The sequence below is a fragment of the Aquila chrysaetos genome, chromosome 24 (genome assembly GCF_900496995.4).
Source record: "Aquila chrysaetos chrysaetos chromosome 24, bAquChr1.4, whole genome shotgun sequence".
NCBI classification, from domain to species: domain Eukaryota; kingdom Metazoa; phylum Chordata; class Aves; order Accipitriformes; family Accipitridae; genus Aquila; species Aquila chrysaetos.
Window position 1 is genome coordinate 18,997,558 of NC_044027.1, and position 19,953 is coordinate 19,017,510.

General features: G+C 42.8%; 1 protein-coding gene across 14 annotated transcripts in view; it reads left to right on the plus strand.

Moving 5' to 3' along the window:
- The window catches only part of CRB2 (crumbs cell polarity complex component 2), a 74,785-nt gene that overhangs the window by 51,243 nt on the left and 3,589 nt on the right, over positions 1 to 19,953 (plus strand). For all 14 annotated transcript variants that reach the window (XM_030001044.2, XM_030001039.2, XM_030001040.2 and 11 more), the window contains 6 exons: positions 10,030 to 10,977; positions 11,813 to 12,369; positions 13,242 to 13,407; positions 14,260 to 15,127; positions 16,750 to 16,866; positions 17,345 to 17,471. In XM_030001044.2, coding sequence (XP_029856904.1) covers positions 10,030 to 10,977; positions 11,813 to 12,369; positions 13,242 to 13,407; positions 14,260 to 15,127; positions 16,750 to 16,866; positions 17,345 to 17,471 — 2,783 coding nt within the window. The remainder of the gene's footprint in view (positions 1 to 10,029; positions 10,978 to 11,812; positions 12,370 to 13,241; positions 13,408 to 14,259; positions 15,128 to 16,749; positions 16,867 to 17,344; positions 17,472 to 19,953) is intronic.

The window sequence follows — 19,953 nt, forward strand, 5'->3', positions numbered from 1 at the left end:
ATTGAAGCCAGAAGAAAACCTTGTACCTTTAACTCCTTGCAACAGCAGGTAGCAGCATTCCAGAGACGTGTCTTAGGCCTTTACTGCATGGGAAAGTTTTCTGTTTTCCCTCTGTGATCATAGTGGTTGAGCTATGTTGGTGTAACTCTGTCCAGCTCTTTCCTGGGAAGTCTCATTACACAGGTACTTTCACTCCCAGAATTCAAGTCAACTCCTAGTTAACACCTTCTGTAACTGGGCTGAATTCTTTGTGGGGTTTTCTGGCCTACCTCATTTGCTTTGGATTCCTAATTTAGGCTAAGCGAAGAAAAATTTGCTTTTGTAGGTGAGGTCTTTGAAAATAGGCTTTTATCTAAACTCTTTATTGCTATTTTCTTGGGTAGTTATGATGCTGTACTCATGAACTGAGATCTTGTCCAAAGAGATGGTTTAAAGTTTATCCTACTTGTCAGAATTCCCACGCACATATGTGCCCTGTTCCCTTTTCCTCCTTCAGTGCCCCAGCACCCTCACAGAGTTCAGAATTTCATTGTGCTTTGCCAAACTGCAGATCTGTTTAATCCTTTCCAATTCTTAGTGTGCTTATGGGCAGAAAAGCTGACAGAAACACAGGATGATGGGCAAAGGAGTGCTAGAGTTCATTCTGTTGCATCAAATTTGGGTTCATTAGTACTTGAAGGGGATTAGAAGCAGGTTGCTCTTCTGGATATTGCTTTTGGTAAAGGACTTTGTCTCAGCTGAGGTAGTTCTGACACATTAACGCAGTGAAAGGCTGGGAGCAGTCTGAGATCAGTGAGTGCATGTGGAGGAGTGAAGCTGACAGGGAAATAATAGCAATTAATCTCCCCTCCTTTGTCAATTAATCCCAGTACAGTCATGCTGGGTAAACAGCTTATTACTTCATATTAGGATCACAGAACAACTTTGTGAAGCTTCCCATAATGTTTCTGTTCAAAACACATTTCTGTGGCAGCTTAGATCTGCCATGAACTTGGGTTTAAGCTGCCTCCGCTGATTAAAGTGAACTTGCTACTCTGATGAAGAATGCTTTCTTGGGGCGGCAGGGGGTTCTTGCTGTATTTTTTTTTCTTCAGTCTGAGGAATTTGGGGAGTGTTGGGATAACAATGCGAGTCAGGAGAAATTCTTTCTTTGCAAATTAACTGCCTCAGTGCTGTCTCAGGCTACAGCAGTGCAGGGAGATGAGCCAGCTCTCTCTGAAATGTAGTTGTTGCAAAAGTGGTGCCTCATTCCTGAGAGAACTACGTAACAGGTCCTGAAGAGTCTGGTCAGTGCATCAGTTTGTGCTTTAGTAGAGGATGTACCCTAAGAGGATGTAAGAAGTATGAATCAAAAGATTGCATGGGTACTAAATGAAGTGAGAAGGAGAATGAATCTTGCGTGGTCTTGGAAATGATGTAAATTGTGGTCAAAAGAAAAAGCATAGTAGGAAAAGTCTGTCTTTTAGGGGAAAAAAAATGAAAACGAATTCTTTATTCATAGGAATAGTTTCAGTCCATCACGTAAAAGACAGGTACCTCCATTTGGAATGGGAATCAATTTTTAACCTGCAAGACTGTAATCACTTAAGTTGAATTTGGCTCATTCACTTTTTAAAAACTTTTAAATGGCCTGAGCGTTCCCACTCATATTTCAACTCCTGCTAAAGTTGCCTTTAGAGAGGCAGTGTCCTAAAACACAGTGCTGTGGCATTGGTCAGCCTGAATGAGTGGAAGAGCATCATCCTTTCAATTGCAGACATCCCTTGGCAGTGGCACCTTGTGATCATCGTAAAATTCTGAGCTTTTTTGCACATGGCTCAGGAATGCTTCTACTTTCACGAGAATCAGAAGGTGATGTGGTAAATTCGGGAGGGATTGTGATTGTGAATGTGTTTTAATATAATTGGAGTGCTTATTGACCATTTTACTTTGTTCAGCCATAATGTCTGTCAGTTGTTCTTAAAGAAGTAGGATACCTTCTGTGTAGTTAGCTATAAATGGTTACTCTTAGGAGTACTAGCCCAGATCAAATAGGCTTGAATTCCTGGGTCGTGGGTCATGAAATAAATGGGAGATGCTTCTTCCTTCTAACCACCTTTAGATAGATTTAATTTTTTTTGTGCAGGTATTTCTTGATGTCAGATTTGCTTTAGAGATGTAGCCTCTACAGAAAGGGCAGCTAAAAGGTTAAGATAGTAAAGAGATTAGAGGACTGTTACCCCTTCAACAGAATCCCTTTTGGTAAATATAGCTGAAGGGAGCTAGGGGACACTTCATGAGACCCCCCTGCTTCCCTTCCATTCCACACTGCATCTCCCTTCTGGACCATAGTTCCATGGTTAATCAGACCTTTTGACTTCCCTGTCATCTGATCAGAATGCTACAAGTGTATGCTTCAGTCTAGATCCTGCTTGTGTCTAGGTGTCAGGTGAGTTTTGATCAAAAGTGTCTTCTGAGATTGTGATGCTTGTGACTGCACATTCTGTTTTGAACTAGCTCTTTGCATAGATTTTCTGACTATGGACAGCCTGAGATATGCTAGTTCACCATGGTTAAAGACTTTTGAGAGGATTATTAGTGGTGGAGCAACTCTGATGAATTAAATTTGACTTCCTTACTAAACAAAATGGGTGAAGCCCAGCTTAATGTCATCTTTAGAATCAAGCCAGGCAAGTACTTGGGCAGAGCAGTGTCCCAGAGAGACAGAAGAATTCTCCTGTGAGTAGGTATGGCGAGATGGCTGTCTTCTAATGGTGTCTACCAGGAGAGATGACTTCAAGATGTCAGATATTAGACTAGATTCAGTGTGTTGATTTTCACATAAAATGCTTATCATCAGCAATGTTTATTATTTTCAGTGATAATGGATTTGCTTGCCAGGAGGCCACCGCTTGCAGTATGTGAACTGCCATGTATACTTCAGGCAGGACAAAGTTCCCTTTTCCCCCGTCTTTCTTTTCCCCCGGGAAGGCTAGCTCTTGAGACTAGGATGGGTGTCTCTGAAGCCTGGAAAGAAATTCCTACATTTCTGGGACTCATTTACCAACACAGTGAGGAAGTTGCTAATCTCTATCTAAAGAACATGTGTGTAATTTGGAAATTTCTATCCAAAGTTCACTCTCCATTTTGTGACATTTTCCTGCTAAGAACCCTCTGACATATTTAGTATTTTTTATCTTGGCATCCTCCAAGAAGTTTTACAAACGATTAGGAACAAAATAATTCTCTGAATTTAAACCCCATGACTGAATCTTGTAACTTGCATGATTGCCAGTGTGTAAGAATGGGGAATTAAAACCTCTAGAAAATGAATCATCTGATCCTTTTAATTTCTTTAGAATACTCCAGCTTCAAAGAACCTAAGCAGTTACTCCTCAGTGGTGTATAGTTTGAGACAGATGTTCAGTGATCCACCATTTTGGCTTATAAGAGGTCTTATTTAATTATTTTATCTTGTGTATACATATATATATATGTACTATTTAGAATTGTCATGACTTTGTATTTCTTCATTCTCATTCTGTCTCTCTAAGAGAACCCTAGTCTGTATATATCCTTAAACTGATCCTGGGAAAAGAAGCAATCACAGTTTCTAATTAGCAATATTTCATGTTATGAATTTGAAAAGATGTAATGACTAGTAGGGCATCAGAATCTATGCTGACTTATGCTACATGGATTTGGGTACAATATATTTCTGATCAGCAGTATACAGATAGACTCTGTGTGTGTGTGTATGTAAATATATATGTGTGTGTATAAATCAAAATATGGATGTTTTTAAAGGGATTTAACGTTTTCCAGTCTTCATAGCTGTTATACTTTATTGTTGCAGTAGGCGGTTGAATGGGCACAAGCTACCTGTTTGTTTTCTCTTGAACAGTAACAGAAGGGTTGTACTAGCTAATATAGACAGTATTTAAAATCTGTGCTAGGATAGGTCTATGTGTGCATAGGACTCGTGACTATCTGAGCAGTTTTGACTCCAAACAAACACCATATCCCTCCCACTTAAAATATCTGTAAAATCAACTGGCATGTTTGGATTGAGTGAAATGAAGAAAGTAAAATAGCTACAAGAGTTGTTGTAATGCTTTCTTTTAATATCTTAAAGTGATACTGCTAATGCAGATTCCAGACTCTGACATGTGGGAGTTTTTGTTTGCTTGGACATGACATTGATACTAACAGAGACTGCAGGTTTGGGAAAAAGCTCCCAGATAACGTTTCTTCACAGAAATAAGAACCTTCACTGGGTTCCTTACAACATGAAAGTACAATTCTGCCTCCAGGAACTTCACAATATGAAAGTAACCACTTTAAAAAAAAGAAACCAAAACCAACACAAAACAAAACAAAAACCAAACAACCCAACCCAGCACTATAGAGTAAAAAAATGAGATTGCAACAGCTAATTTTATAAGGTTATTAATGAGGAAAGAGAGTTTTGATTCTGCAGTCCCATGTTTCCAGTACAGTCAGCATAATGCAGGGAATTTCCTTCCATTCAGTTTGACTTCAGAGAAACAGATCACGGTAGTTAAAACTCGAGACTTTTCTTCGTGAATATTGTGGAGTGGAAATGCTCGTGCTCACAAATGCACAGAATAGGGCACATAGAAGAAGGAAACCACATGAAGTGCTGGTCCTTGATTAAGTCAGTATTGAATGTATAGCAGGGTCCAGGTTGCACTCTGCATTTGGAACTCTCCTTATTTGTATGGTTTGGATATTACACACTGATGGAAATGCAGGTTTTTGGCTTAGCCTATAAAACCAAAAATCCAAATTTTGGCCTTATTCATGGAATTTGGCAGATTCACCAGAGAGGTGGCAAGGGCAAGAGATTGTTTCTCAACTTTTTACTGTTGGAGCTAATGCTGTGGATACTGCAGGGTATTACTGTAATGCACTGAGTGAGAATACACTGTGAGTACACATTCTTCATGTCAGCACTGACAGAGGCCAGCTGGGGAGGTTTAGAGCAGGGCTGGATTAGATCTCACTACAGCGCAGGTCTCTTCTATATTGGCTAGTTTCATCTCCAATCCCTTTTTGTCTGACTGGCATCAGGGAGCGCTTACACACATTCTGCCGTTTCAGTCCAGCCTTTTCTGTCATTCCTCCCCCCCCATTCACCCCCATTTTTTTTCCCTTTACTGTCACAAATGTCCACAAGGAGTCGGCCATGAAATCTGTGCTGATTGGCGTGATCCTGAAGGGAATTTTTCTGCTAGCAGGTAATGAGATCTATACGGTAATTGCAATGTGTCCTGAATGTTTGCGTGCCTGCCCAGGGCAGGGAGCTGGTTGTGTGATTAGTGGTAGCTGGAGGCATGAGAAGGAACAAGAATTGACTAGAAAGGAAGAATGTTTTTATTTTGAAGAGACCTAAAGTTTTGTTTTGGAAACTTTAGGGCAAGGAATTTCCTTGTTGCTGCAAGATGAATGCGGAGCTGTCAGCATGCTCCGTGTGCATCTTTGCTACAATTCTGCCTTGGTCTGTGCAGTAATCAAATCTGGGATGTTCTGAGGCATGGGTCCTTGTTTTGTACTCAGGTGTACTGTGTAAACACACAGATGTCTCCCTGTTAGTTCTGTGAAACGTTAGTTCTGCTTTTTACAGATGTTTTTGCAATTTTCCTTTTTCCTTTAATGATTTAAAACTCCTTTATTGAGAAGTAGTTTTTGTTTCAACTTGGAGGACAAACCCTTTGCTGGCCTATGCACTTCTCCATCTCCTCCCCCACTGTCTCCTTGAGTAGTAGTGCACGGTAGGAGAGAGGTCAAAGCAGTGTGTTGCCATGGAAATGGCAGTAATTGTGCAAATATAATTGTGTCGGGGTCCCTTTGTTGTGGCTAATTCTCTCTCTCCCCCCTCTCTCCCTCCCCTCCTTTTTCCTTTTGATAATAATAATGCAAGCCCTAATTAGGATGCACCAGGGAAAGGTTGCTAGGAATTCAGCTGTCTTACAGGAGAGGGCAAGCCAGTGTTGGCCGGGAAGTCCCACTGAACTCGCATGTTTCGAGATTGGGACCATGAATAGACCTCGTCCATCAGGTTTTTTTTGGTATATGACAGCTAAATTAGAATATCTCTCTTTATGTGTGCTTATTCTTTTAACATATTATGTATCTGTTGAAGTATATGATTCTTACACTGTATACATGAATCTTTGCTTATTAACAGCAGTCAGTAAATCGTTACCTTCATTCAGGGAATGGCGAGCTGTATGGATTTTAGTAACACTTGCTTCTATGAAACAAGACTGTTCTCACCACATCGGTAACACTTTAAAAATCTAGTGAATAGATTTGTATTTTAAAATACTGCAGGCTGTTAAAGCTCAGTGACTTCTGAGTGTCTGTTTCTGACCCAACCCCTGTAGGTTGTTAGCTTGGGACTGTTTGCTTAAACACTGCTACATTAACTGGAATGTTTGAAAATACTTGTCTCCAGATAGCAGCCTTTTAAATAACACTTGTCTCATTTTCAGATAACAAGTTCCACTGGTTTGTGTTCGTTAGTCTTTAACTAGATAAGAAACTCATTAAACATTTTAAAGTCTCCTAATGATGTAGTGAATCAGATTAGCAACATCACTTTTACTATTGGTAGTTCAAATAATAGTAAACATTTGAGCTAAGAAATTTAGAGGGAACAGGGGAGACTACGTAAGAGTGGCCTGTTTTTGTCAAATGGAGTTGTCCCCTCCTTTTATTTATTTATTTTTTTAAGTGTACCTGAAAAGGGATGCCTAAGCTTCTCTTGGAGAAACGAATTAGTTTCTAACTACTTAATATCCACTTTCCAGTGGGTTTGCAAAGACACAGCTGTCCATGTCTTGGAGAAGACTGGAATAATGGATATCTAGGAAATTATCTGTACTTCTGGATACTGTAACGGCCTATGGCAAAAATCTTATTTTTTTTCTGAAGTAGGGAAAAGTTCCTTTATTTTTCTGGCATCCCCTTCTTCATTTACACTGTCATCTGCAGCCAACAGACCCTTCTGCTGCACTGAAATTAGCATCTAGGAAGCAATATGCAACAGAAACTTCTGCCTTGTTTTGGTGTAACTGAAGAATTTGACAAACTGGAGATGTTCAAACACAGTTGACAAAAATCATTGGTGTTAATGGAGGAGGAGAGAGGGCAAGACAGCTGGCTGATGGAGGCTATGGTCACTGTAAGGCATAGAAGGAGTTAGTGATGTAGCACTGGTTAACTGTTCAGCAAGGGGTGAGATTGGCTTCCAGGAAAAAATTGTTGTTAGCCAGATTTTTAGAACTCTTGTATAGTCTCCTCTGTTATATTTGTTTTTAAAACTGCCCCAAATTCAAATCTGGCACTGCACTGGCTTCTAGGAGGGCAAGAATACATTAGGTGTTATTTTAGAGGCCCTTTCCTTCTCCTGCTTTAGTCCTGTGAAGGGTGGCTGTTTGCTGGCAGAAACAGTGATAAAGATGATGTGTGTGGTTTTGGGTCCTCCAGGAAGAGATGCCCTCCTCTCTTTCTGCTGCTGAATGTGTCCTTTGCCTGTTTGTAAGCTGTGAGGTTAGACAGCAGTGTGTAAAGACCCGAAGTGCCAGCTTATTCTTTTCACCCATTTCAAACAAATAATCTAAGAAATCAAACCAGCTGCATCCCATGGGAAAGCTTGGTGTTTAATTAGCCACCAGCCTGGGGTTGTGCACTCACCGTAGGGACTAATTTGCCACCTGGTGTGAAGCACTCACCCCACAGGTGTCAGCTGGGAGGCTGGGAAACAGCCTAGGCAGGTGTTCCTGCTGCTGCTCAATGGAGAGAGCACACTGGCCGGAGGAGACGTGGTCAGGCTAGGAATGTGATACCAGAAAATGGGGCTCTCGACCCTGCCTCCCAGCCTTCTCAGAAATGCAAAAATTCACGGCATCTCTCCTTTTGTTATCCAAACCAATGATATCTTCTCCTCGTTGCCCTGGTAAATACCAACAGCTCTGATCTGAAATGAGCAGCATCTCAAGGATTTGGGACTATACCAAACCTAGCTTTCTGATGCCATTCAACAACCTCTCCCCTTAAATCTGACTGCAAACTTGCCTCTTACAGTTTTGAGAGCCCTCCAATCCACTGATAACTCGGAAAACCCACTCCATACAGTCCTACTGCTCTACTGATTTTTCTTAATTCCAGTTGAATTCTTCCAATCGACTCCCAGACTGAGATTCTCCAAGCCCAGAGATGTCCATTATATTCTATTTATTCCAACACATTTCCTTCAGGTGTGGCCATAGCTTTGTGCTGAAATCTTAGTTCTATCCTTGGTGCTTCCTTTACAGGTAAGATCACACTCCAGTTTCTGGGTGCTGAGCAATCCCAGCATAAATAGCTGGAGAAAAAAGGCTGTGCTGAGGTAGTATTAGCAACTCTGAATCCGTCCATCAGCTGAGCTCTTCTTCAAGGCAGATATTATTGCCCAAATGCAGTGCTTTTCCACAGGCAGTACACAGAGCAGTTCTCTTCTAGTTTACATCAGTAGAGAGCTATGTCCTAGAGGAATCCGAGGTAATGTTGCCTACAGAACCACTCTAGCATAGCTGGCAAGTGCAGAATTACCAGAGCCTTCCATTTCTTTTTCAGTGCTTCTCAGAGCTCCATACGTGTTATGTCCCTACACTGACACAAACCGACATTTTGGAGCTGGAAGCTGGTGCTGAGTCTTCGCCTATCTGCAGAGATGGCACTGGTAACAGCAAATAAACACTGGGTCTGAAAAGAGTAAAGCAATTTGGTTAGACAGCAGGGTACTAGACATTTGTGCAAGACTGCCTGTGAGGTGTTGCTGGGGCATGAGTGGGGACAAACCATCAACGCATATATTCAAGAAGCCTGTATCTTTGCTAAGTTTTTTTTATCGCACATCAAGTCCAGCTCCAGTGCTCCTAAAGCCCCATCTCCCCTCATCTCTTTCCCTCAGGCAACTCTCTAATCTCTTTGACATGCACATTCTGTCCAGTGGCTTTTCTTTACAAATGTCTTTTGTGTTTTGATTCCCCTCCTTTGTGTGTGAATTCCTTCTATTTCTTTCTGCTGTCCTCGTTGTGCTTGCTAGCTAGATTCAGCGTGTAATGCTATTAGATTGGGATAATCCATGCTTGGTTTATCTGTGTGACTGTCTCTGAAGATTAGTGAAAACCAATGTTATGGGCTAGATAAAGTGAACTGGTTCAGAAGGGCTCTTCTATCAGTCTGGAGATGCTCAGGAAAATGACAGCAGATTTTCATTAACTAGATTTGAGTGTAATGTCTTGTAATTTACTTGAGCCCTGTTGGGATACATGTCCCTCGAAGAGACAGACGAGCTGCAATGCAGTACTTTTTACCCAGTTCGCTTCTGCAGGACTGGACAGAACTGAGATCAGCTTAGTGCAAGTATAGCAAAATGCCTGTGGAGCACGTTTTGTTTGTTGTTTGGTAATGAATTGAGTTTTGTGAGTGTTTTACAACTGGAGGGTCACCTGGGAATTTGAATTTTCTTAACTGAGGCTTTCCAATAACTTCCCATTTTAATGCTGTCTGCAGCAATGGTGCCTGGAACATGCTCCGGTCAGAACTGTAGACTTAAATTGAGTTTCAACGTACCACATCTATTATGAAAGATGCATAAAATCCTTGTCTGTGCTGTTTTGTCCCTTTAATATCCTCTGCATGTTGATTACCTGTGGTGTTTGAGGTTGTCTGGGAGAGGACAGTAGTCTGTTGGATGATGTAGGCTGACTGGCCAAAGATCTATAAATAGCACCTTCTTTGCAGCACCTGGGAGGACAGCACAGAAATATGTTTTTCTTGCTCTTATGTTAGTGGTAGGTCGCTCTGTAGTGAGCAGGACTTCTTGCTGGCAGCTCTTGGCCCTTTGGTGGTTTCCTGAAGAGAATGGCTTAGAGAGCGGCAGTGCGGGGGAGGGCGGTCTGTGCCTGGCAGGCTTGCTCTGGGGAAGGGAGTCGCAATCCCCTGCAGTGAGATTCCGTTTCTAAATCTCTTTCGCAGGTGTGGAATGTGCTGTTAACATCAATGAGTGTGAGGAGGGTCCCTGCAAGAATGGAGCTGTCTGTGAGGATGGCATTGCTGACTATACCTGCCACTGTGTCCCTAGCCAGGATGGCATTATATGGGGAGGGAAGAACTGCTCTGTCAAGCTCACTGGGTGCCAGACGCATGACTGCCAAAATGAGGCCTTGTGCATCCCAACCTACCAAGCTGAGAGCCACGGCCACCTGTGCCAGTGCCAGCCTGGTTTCTATGATGCCACATGCTCAACACCAACAACATTTTCCTTTGCTTCCAGAGGGTATCTCCTCATTGAGCTGCCCGTGAACAATCAGAGCAGGAGGGACGTAGCAGGAGATCAGCTTGCCAGCGTGTCCCTCCGGTTCCGAACCACCTTGCCCAGCGCTATCCTTTTTTACCGAGGCCATGAAGCTGAATACTTGTTCCTGGAGCTCTTTGATGGCATTCTGCATGCAGGACTGAAGAGGGAGGATGCTGGGTACACACTGGCCCTGGAGGGGCTGAGAGTTGATGACGGCCAGTGGCATAAAGTTGAAGTTGTTCTGCACAGCACTGTGCAGCTAAAGCTCTGGCATGACTCTTGTGATGCAGGTGTCTGCCTGCAGAGCTCTCCTCTCCCACAAGGCACTGCTTTGATCCCGCATGCCTTCCTGAACATGTACGTTGGAGGTGCTGAGGATCCAATGGCCAACAACACACAGAGCCAGCAAGGCTTTGTCGGCTGCCTGGAAGACTTTCAGGTAGATGCTGAAGCTGTGCTCCCGATGGATCTGCCTGTGGGCGAGTCCTCCCCAGTGAAGCTGGGCTGTGACCGGACAGAGTGGTGCCTCTCCCAGCCCTGCTTTCATGGGGGACTGTGTGTGGACCTTTGGGCAACCTTCAGGTGCGACTGTTCAAGGCCTTATGGAGGCCCAGCTTGCTCATATGGTAAGTGCCACGTGATTTACATCTGCCAGCTCCTCTGTCAGTTGGTGCTTCAAAGATACTAGATAAGCATTGATGCTAGCTCTGGAAGTGGTATTTTCTACTTGACCAGTGAGAAAACTAAAGCAAAACCCTCTGTAAATAAAATTCTCATTGATCCCTTTTCTGTCACTTGCTTTTGCAGGAATGATTGTCAGTTCTGTGGTGCAGATGTTATTCCTTGTTGAGCCAGAGGCTCTGACTTCATCTTTGTATCAGATCTATGTGAGTGCAGGAGGGCAGGGAAGTAGTTTTACTGTGAAAAGTTGATCTTGAGCTTCTGAGTTGAGGATGAATAGGCATGTATTGCTTTATACATAAAACACAGTGTTAAGGAAGCTCTGACAATTTTGAGTTAAAATCATATCTATTTGCATTTTTTTGTTCCTGCAAGGCATATATTAGTATTGTTCCATTTTTTTGTTTCACTCCTGAGCCCTAAACATGGCAAGTACAAAGTTGTTCTGCTATTTCCAAATTTACAAACTTTAAAAGCAACTTTGTAGCTTAAAAGTCCTTGAGTAAATCTGATAGGTGGCAAGGACTTTGCTAGACCTGTATTTCCCTCTCTGCTACTTAGGTGCTTGAATTCATGCCTCCAGAGAGAGCAAGGACACATTCACTCACTTCTTAATTTCAGAGACCTGTGTGGGGAGAGAGCGTAATTACCCTGATGCATGTCAAAAATGTTGGGAAGAAAGGTCTTGCCCTATTCATAAGGAGTTACAGCTTAGAATATCCTTGTGCCAGCTGCATTCCCCTTGTCATCAAGCTGATGTGCATTTCTTTTCCGTTCTAGAGCACCCAGCAGCAACATTTGGCCTAGAGAACTCCACCAGCTTTGCCTCTTTCTCCCTTTCTGATAGCCTTGGTGCAAACTTCAACATCTCCTTTTTCATTCGTAGTCGGAAACCTAACGGTTTGCTATTGCAAATCGGCAATGAAACTGACCCCTGTCTCACCATATACTTGAAGAATGGCAAGCTGAAGATAGAGATGGTATCTACAGATACTGTGACGTTTCCAGAAAATTTAGTTGATGGGAGAAGACATTTGGTAGCCTTGTCTTTTCAAGGAGGAATTGTGGGTGCTCACCAATCAGACACATACTTGGAGCTGGGACAGCTCGTAGCAAGACCTCTTTTAGCTGGTTATGAAGTGTATATTGGTGGACATCCTAACCCAGACAGCGCTGATCTGTGGGGAGGCTATTTTAAAGGCTGTTTGCAAGACATCCAACTGAACAGCCACCAAATACAGTTTTTTCAGGTTGAGAACTACAGTCTGCCACAGGAACTCAATAGGACTCAAAATGGTAATCTTGTGAATGGCTGCATCTCTGATAACACCTGCAAGGTATGATGTCTCTCGCTTGTCTCTACATGTTTGCAGTTGTTTATTATGGTTCTGTGATTACAGAACAGTTGGACTGTTGCTGATATTGGGAAGATGAGAAGTTTTTTAAGTATTGAAGGACACATTGTCCCATACGCTCCTACTTCGCTCAATATACTACATACAATTTAAGCACCAAGTTTCCTCTAGCTCCTCTGTAGTTTTTGTAGTTTGTAGAACTTGGGCAGTCCTGCTCTTGTGCTGCCAACCTCCATTTTGCCAAGCCCACATGCTTTCCAGACTCCACCCTCTAACCAGTAACCTTTTCAGCTCCTCCGTTCATCTTGTTTCCATTGCACAACAACCTGTTCCCCCAGGAATTTGTTGCTTCAGCAGCAACAGTTCAAGGAACTGTCTCCATGGTGCCTTTAGATCAGATGCTGTCTCTCCTTTATGCCACACATGAAGATGGGGAGGCCATACTTTCTAATTTTGCCCTTCTTGCTTATGGTGCTATAAAGTATTGTCATGCCTCTGGTATTAGGTGTGTCCTTCTAGTGACAGAACTTTGTGAGGTTTTCAGGAGCACTGCAGCCTGTTTCATCTGTTTCTCACCTTTGCTTCTGTGCTTTGTTCTTTTCCGAATTGATGGAGCTCTGCCTGGGGAGTTTCTGTTCACCAGTGCTTACGGGGAGAGGTAGGGTCTCAGGAATTTCTTGTACAGAGACCCTTGTGCTTCCTTCACTGCTGTTGAGTCACTATTTTAACTAACCTTCTTTCTTGATTCCAGCGCTGCTCATACTAATCTTTGTTGTCACATTTCCTTCTACCAAATTCTCTTGGATCCAAAGATGAATTACGCTGCTCCTAAATTCTGCTATTTTGTTTTTCAGTCTGAACCATGTCAGAATGGTGGCAGATGCATTGTCACTTGGAATGATTTCCATTGCAGCTGTCCAGCAAATTTCACTGGGAAATTTTGTGAAGAGAGAGTCTGGTGTGAAAGTGACCCATGTCCTGAAGCTACCACCTGTATAGATGTTCTAGCAGGATATGTGTGTAAGTACTGTTGTCCTGCATATGTGTTGGTAAAATCCCTCATGTCCACTGTCTATAATCAGTATTCCTACTTTGTACTGTTGCAATAAATATAAACGCATGCTGCAAAAAGGAAATGGAATGATGCCCAGGTACACACTCTTGCAGGCAGCATGCACTCCATGGACTTACCACCAGGTTGTGATAGAGCAAAGATGGTACTCAGAGGTGTTTTCTTCTCTTAGTTTGACCTGATCAGGGAGGAACCTATCCACTTTTGTGGAGTGATTGCCTAATTCATTACCATTGCAGCACAAGGACCATCCTGCTCTCTGTAAAGTTCGGCCATTTCTAGTGTCTCAGATTATTTCACCAAGTAGGACCCAATTAAGTATTGCAAATGTGTCTTAATTTTCTCCTAAGACAGAACCATGGAGAATGAGGAAAACTATTTAGCTAATGATGCCCTGATGTGGAGGGAGTGTTGTCTAGTGACTAGAAAGTGTCCTGGAACTCAGGATGTTGGGGTGTTGCCAGCTCTGCCACTGGCTGCCTCAGCAGGTTTGGATGTATTACTTTCCTGATTTATGTTCTAGTTTTTCTAGCAGTAAAAGGGGAATAGTTTTATTTTTGTGCAGTGTTGTGAGACTGATGAGTAAAAATTGCTACACAAGAGCTGGATATTATTATTAGAGGTGCAACTGTAAACAGGAAGAGCTTTAAGGATGCCAGCAGCTAGGCCTGTAATCCTACTCACACTAAGCTTACATGATTCTTAAGGGAGAGAACCTGCCAGGAGTTTGCCGTTGGTCTGTCTCAAACATGACACCTACTGTCTTTCAAATCCCTTATGCTCTACCCCTTTATTTATAGGTCTGGCTAATGCAACATTTAATAGTTATGCTGCTGTTGAATTTACCACCAATACATCAGTGACTAGAACTCTGAGCAGCCTCCACATAGATTTCAGAACCAGGGATGAAGATGCTGTTTTGCTTCAGGCTGTGGAAGAAGTGGATTTCCTCCAGATAGCCATTAAGAACTCCTCCCTGCTTATTGATATCAGGAGTGGGAATAGCATCGAAGGTGTCAGCTTCCTGAGTCAGAAGTCCGTCACGGATGGTGCCTGGCACACCATCTCTGTGTCTATGGAAGAGCCATCTGCGCTTTCTTCCAGATGGCTGGTTCGTTTGGATGGGTCTGTTAATATGACTCTACAGGGAAATGCTGGGAACTTGGACTTCCTAAAGAACAATGCACTGATTGTTCTAGCTGAAAATTTCACTGGCTGCCTAGGACAAGTGAAGATAGGGGGGATCTACCTGCCATTCACTGCCCATCTCTCGTACCCCCAGCCAGAACAGTTCCAGCAGTCCAGCAGAAGGACCATCCAGCTGGGCTGCACTGGGGCTGACGTTTGCGCTTCCAGCCCTTGCCTCAATGCTGGCACCTGTGAGGACTTGTTCAATTCCTTCAGCTGTGCCTGCAGTGCTGGCTGGGGGGGGCGGCTGTGTGAATCTAACATCGATGACTGCCAGTCAAGCCCATGTGTTCATGGGGACTGTGTCGATGCAGTAGCAGATTTTCAGTGTGAATGCTTCCGAGGATTCATTGGGAAGAAGTGCGACATCAATGTTGATGACTGTGTGCGGCACCAGTGCCTAAATGGAGCTACTTGCGTTGATGGGGTTTATGGCTACTCCTGCAAGTGCCCTCCTCAGTATTCGGGACCTCGATGCGAGTAAGTGCCTTGCTTGGTTTGACGCAGGGGTCAGAGGAGCCCCCAGATAAATTGGACTTTTACTTTGGGAAAATTTTTCATTGCAGCTGTCTGGTAGGTAAAGCACCTAAATTCTGCTGTGAATTGGAAGGTGCTGTCCAGGTCCAAATCCTCACTGAAAGGTGCTCAGCCTCATACAGGATAAGGAACCTTCCTTTTTATGTGGGTTATCCCCATGCTATATTTCAGAGCTGTTTCAAGTGCAGGTACTGTAGCCTGTTGACACTTCCCTCTTGCATTCCCCAAGAAATCCATCTTCTCCAGGATTTGACTCCCCTCTGGCATATTCCTGTATTGATTTTGACAAAACAAAACAGAACAAACAAACAAAAAAAACCGCCACTGGCCTGCTTATGAAATGAAAGGAGCCTCCCAGCCCCTGGAGCAGGCTGTATTCTACAGTTTCAGGTGCACTGAATGTCCTGGAGTGACAGAAATGGTCCCAGTGCAGATGGCTTCCTGGGCAGAGTACAGAAAAGGGACAATCTAATCTCTGCTGAGAATGCTGTTTTTGATAACACTTTGACGCTGGATTTATAGAGATTACCTGTAGCAGAAGTTCCTAACTACCGTTATTTTTGCTACTAGTGGTACACAGCCAACTTTAAAGAGATATGCAGCCTGCCTGTGAGCAGAAAGCTGCCAGTGCTAATGAAGGTGCCCATTGCTGCTACCACTGCAAAAACAAGCCTTACCCTGACAAATATTTTCTTATAATATTAGATAAAAATACATATGAACTCCTAGACTGATTAACAGCGTTCCTCCAGCCAAGGCCTTGGTTGTATTTTGTGGCATTGTTTCTGTGTATTGATTAAAAAATTGTCTATTTGTGTATCCTGCTCCTTATCAAATGCGTACTGGGAGAAACAAGTTTCTTTACCCATCACCTTACTGCCTGTACTGCTTAGCAGCGCACGTTTCATTATCCCTTCATGGACCTCTTGTAAAATTTGGTGGGAAATCAGTATGGAGTCAGGAGGGCTGGGTTGGGTTGGTTTTTTTGTAAGGTCTATATTCATAGCATTTGTATTAGTTTGGAAAAAATCCAGCGTATTTTAGTCACAAAGGTATGTCTCATATCGGTAAAGGAAGTAGGAATCAATATGTTACTTAGACTTCCATCTACTTGTGCCTGTTCAAATTGAACATTGAGATAAATACTTACATGGCCAAGCTTCAGTCAGCTAATCTACCCAGGTCGAATTTCCTGTTATTACTTAATTCTAGCGTAGACAGTTATCTAGTACTTGCATTACCCTTTTTGTGGCCTAGCTGTGCTGCAGTTTGGTATTCCAACAGTATCCTGTCTCTATTTTCATCAGCAAGAATAGGCAACTATGTGAGAAAAGTCCTAGTACTGATACAGCTCCCGTGTATTCTCTGGGCATGCTCAAAGTAATGCTTTGATATTGTGGATAATTTCTGAGACTATTTCCTTCTCCACTTGTGTCAAACTCCTTCCTAGAAATACCAATGACTGTGCTTATGACCCTCGCCAGCCCAGCCTCCACTGAGTCTGACTGCAGTTTTACCTTCCCCAAAAACTGATCGCTTTCAAGGCTGTCTCTTGCTTTTCCCAGATGGCCATTCCCACCTGAGCAATGTGGTAAGAACTTCACCTGTCTGAATGGTGGCAAGTGCATCAGTGAGAGCTGGGGAGCCAACTGCACTTGCAAGCCAGGTTTCACTGGAAGGAAGTAAGTGTTAATTTTCTGATGCTTGCAAAGGAGCTAGTGCTCTGATTCTTACGTCAGTGGGATAGCTGAGCAGGTTCAAATGCTTCATCCTCTTCTATATCCTTTTGTCATTCAAACAACTGCTCCAGAACTGTAAACTAGCAGTTATTTTTAGAAAAGGCAGGCTTGATATGATCCTGCTGACAATACCAATTTTTGCAGCGTGAACTGCTTCCAAGTAGTTCTTGTGCCTCATGAGAATTCATTAACTGTGCTAGAGACCCATACTGGCTTCAGTCATACAGAAATGACAAAAGGAGGATTGGTATGAATGGGTAAAAATTTCATGTTGTTGGACCCTGGAGAAAGCACCTGAAAAAGATCCAACAGGAACTTTTCACATAAATGAGGCTTTTGTAGACTGTATGATCTTGTGTTCTATGACACAAGAACATGTGTGAGAAATTTCATTTAATTTTAATACACTTTTCCTTTCCAGTTGTCAAATTAATATAAACAAGTGTGATCCAAACCCTTGCCAGAATGGAGGTACGTGTCAAGACTCTGAGAACAAATACGAGTGCTTGTGCAGTGCCAGCTACACGGGAGAGCGCTGTGACATTAACGTAAGCACTTCCCTTTGCTCATGGAAGCTCCTGTCTATTCTTCCAATCTGTGCATTGTGAGGAGCAGCAGAAGTAGGCTTAGCAGAGTCCTTGGGTACCGGGGTACTGGTGAGACTGCCTACGTGTTGCACATGTGTCCTGGCTAAAGCGCACTGGTAAGCACACTTAGGAAATCAGCTGGTACCAAAGAAACCTGAAGTGGGAAATTATTTTTCCTGTGCAGTGCTGTTGTTAGTCTCTAGTGTATAAGCAACTGCAGCAAATACTTTTCAGTATCTGCATGGGCTGCCATGTGGTTTTCAGGGCTGTCTCTGCAACTTGCCTTAGATTTTATGACTCCTTTGACAGTAATCAAACTACTGCAGTTGGACCTGTAGAAAGGAGATATAAGTAATATCGCCTCTGCAGTTTCCTGGAGAATGGAATTTCTGCTGGTGTTTTATCTTGGATGAGAGAGTTACAAAGCACCTTCTCTTTCCAAAGATCATCTGGGTAGAAATGGATGTTTTTGGAGAAGGGAAGTCAGATGAAGTCAGGCTAAAAGTGATTCAAGCACCAGTAAAAAAAGTAGCATCCTTTATCTGCTGAATCTGCTTCTGACCCGATGGGCCTGGTGGATGGGCAGTCTCAGTGATGCTTTTCCTTTTCTGCGTAAGCAAAGCATTGCTGTTTGAGGCTGAACTGCTTCCTGTGTGGGAGCTGTAAAATCATACACTTGCTTTTTCTCTGTAAAGCTATTGCATGGACAGGTGGCTTGTCTGGTAACCTGGGAATGTACTAACCCATACTGCATGGAAAAGGCTGTGCGCCAAGGTGGGGTTTGCTGCTGTTGCTGTTACTAAGGGTTCTGTAATGCATGTGCCATGAGGTCACTCTTGCCGTTTCCAGTTTGCATGCATAGACTCCTTCAGGCATCTCCGTCTCCTCTGTCCCAGGACAATTCTTGTAGATTCCTTGTATTCATTTTCATCATCCCCATTACTTTTTGCAGAACTGTCTGCCTTCTCCCTCTTAAAAGGCCAGGGCTTGTGGTGGGGGGCAGGGAGGAGGACAAGGTATGGCTGTTGGCTGTGTTTGCTATTAACAATAGCTGTAGAAGCAAAGGGCTGTTAGCTGCTCTCTCGTGCTCTTTATCCTTCCCACCAACAGCAGCAACTAAAAAGCATGCAGCAAGCAGAAGGGTGGACTGCTAAAAACTCCTGTAGTGTTGGTACTGTGCGACTAACGTGCATGCTGTGCAAAACTAGAACTAACCTCTAGCACATCGCTCGAGTTTTGGCAGGCCCAGAGAATCGACTTGAAATTTAGTCATTTGAAAATGGAAGAAGGACTTCCAGGTACTCTGGGAATATTCATTCTGTGCTGTGTTGCTTTGTGACATTAGCATAGACTGCCTGGCGTCCAAAAGCTGTAAATAATCAAGCTTGAATTCTTTTGTTTTTATCTGTAAGGTGGCAGACACTATTGTTAGCAATAAGAAATATTTCCTATTTTTAGGCTTATTGCAATTTTAAAGCTTTCTTTAATGACAAAAATTCCACAATTTTTTTAGTTCTTTGTTGTAGTGTTCCATACCATCCTTAATTCCACCAGAATCCAAAGAATACTTATTCAGCTCTTTTCTCTCCTCAGTACTTGGGCCTTTTATTGTCTCCATCTCCCATCCATGTATTGACCTTTTTAACATCCTCCCCTTCCTGCTGCAAGTTGTCTTCAAGTCTGTTCTATAGCATTTTTGTATAGTGTGGACATTAAAGTATGTGCCTTTGTAATGTAAAAGTTTTGAGCTACGAATTCAATGGATCTAGTACTCAACATCTGCTATTTAAATTATTTAAAATCTTTTGCCCTAGGATTTCATAAAGTTCCTGCAAGGTATGTCAGTTCTTGGTTTTGTATCCTAGTCTTTCCTCTGGCTTTGAGGTTTGTTAGCTGTTAAACCTGAAACTTACTACACCTCCCTGTCCCAAGATCTTCAAGGAAGTGCTGAATCACAAGTCTGCATATAGTCATCTTGTGATGGGTAGTTTAACAGTGAAATAAATTCTCTACCCTGCCATCAGAGGTGGCATTGAACTGTTTTTTTTTTTAGTATCGTTCCCCTGCTCAGGGAAATTTTCTGGGGTTACTGAAAAGTCACATTACTCTGCATTAACTTTATACTTACAAATTTTTTTTTTTTTCCAACACTGGTTGGATCTTTCCTAGTGACACCTACATATTTTAGTCTGATATTGGTAAGGAGGCCCCTTAAAAGATTTCCACTGTGGATGCTGAATATACTGGCATTTAAATCTTAAGGGGCTGTCCTGCTGTGAAAAACCATAAGCAGAGAGGAAAACATGGAACATGTGATATTATTTGGACAGTTTCACCTTGTCTAATAGTGTCTGAAGTGTTGCTCAGACTCTTAGCTACTGCTGTTCTAACTGTAATGAACAGCTCTGCATTATCTTCATTAGCAAGTGGTGTGCAAGGGACA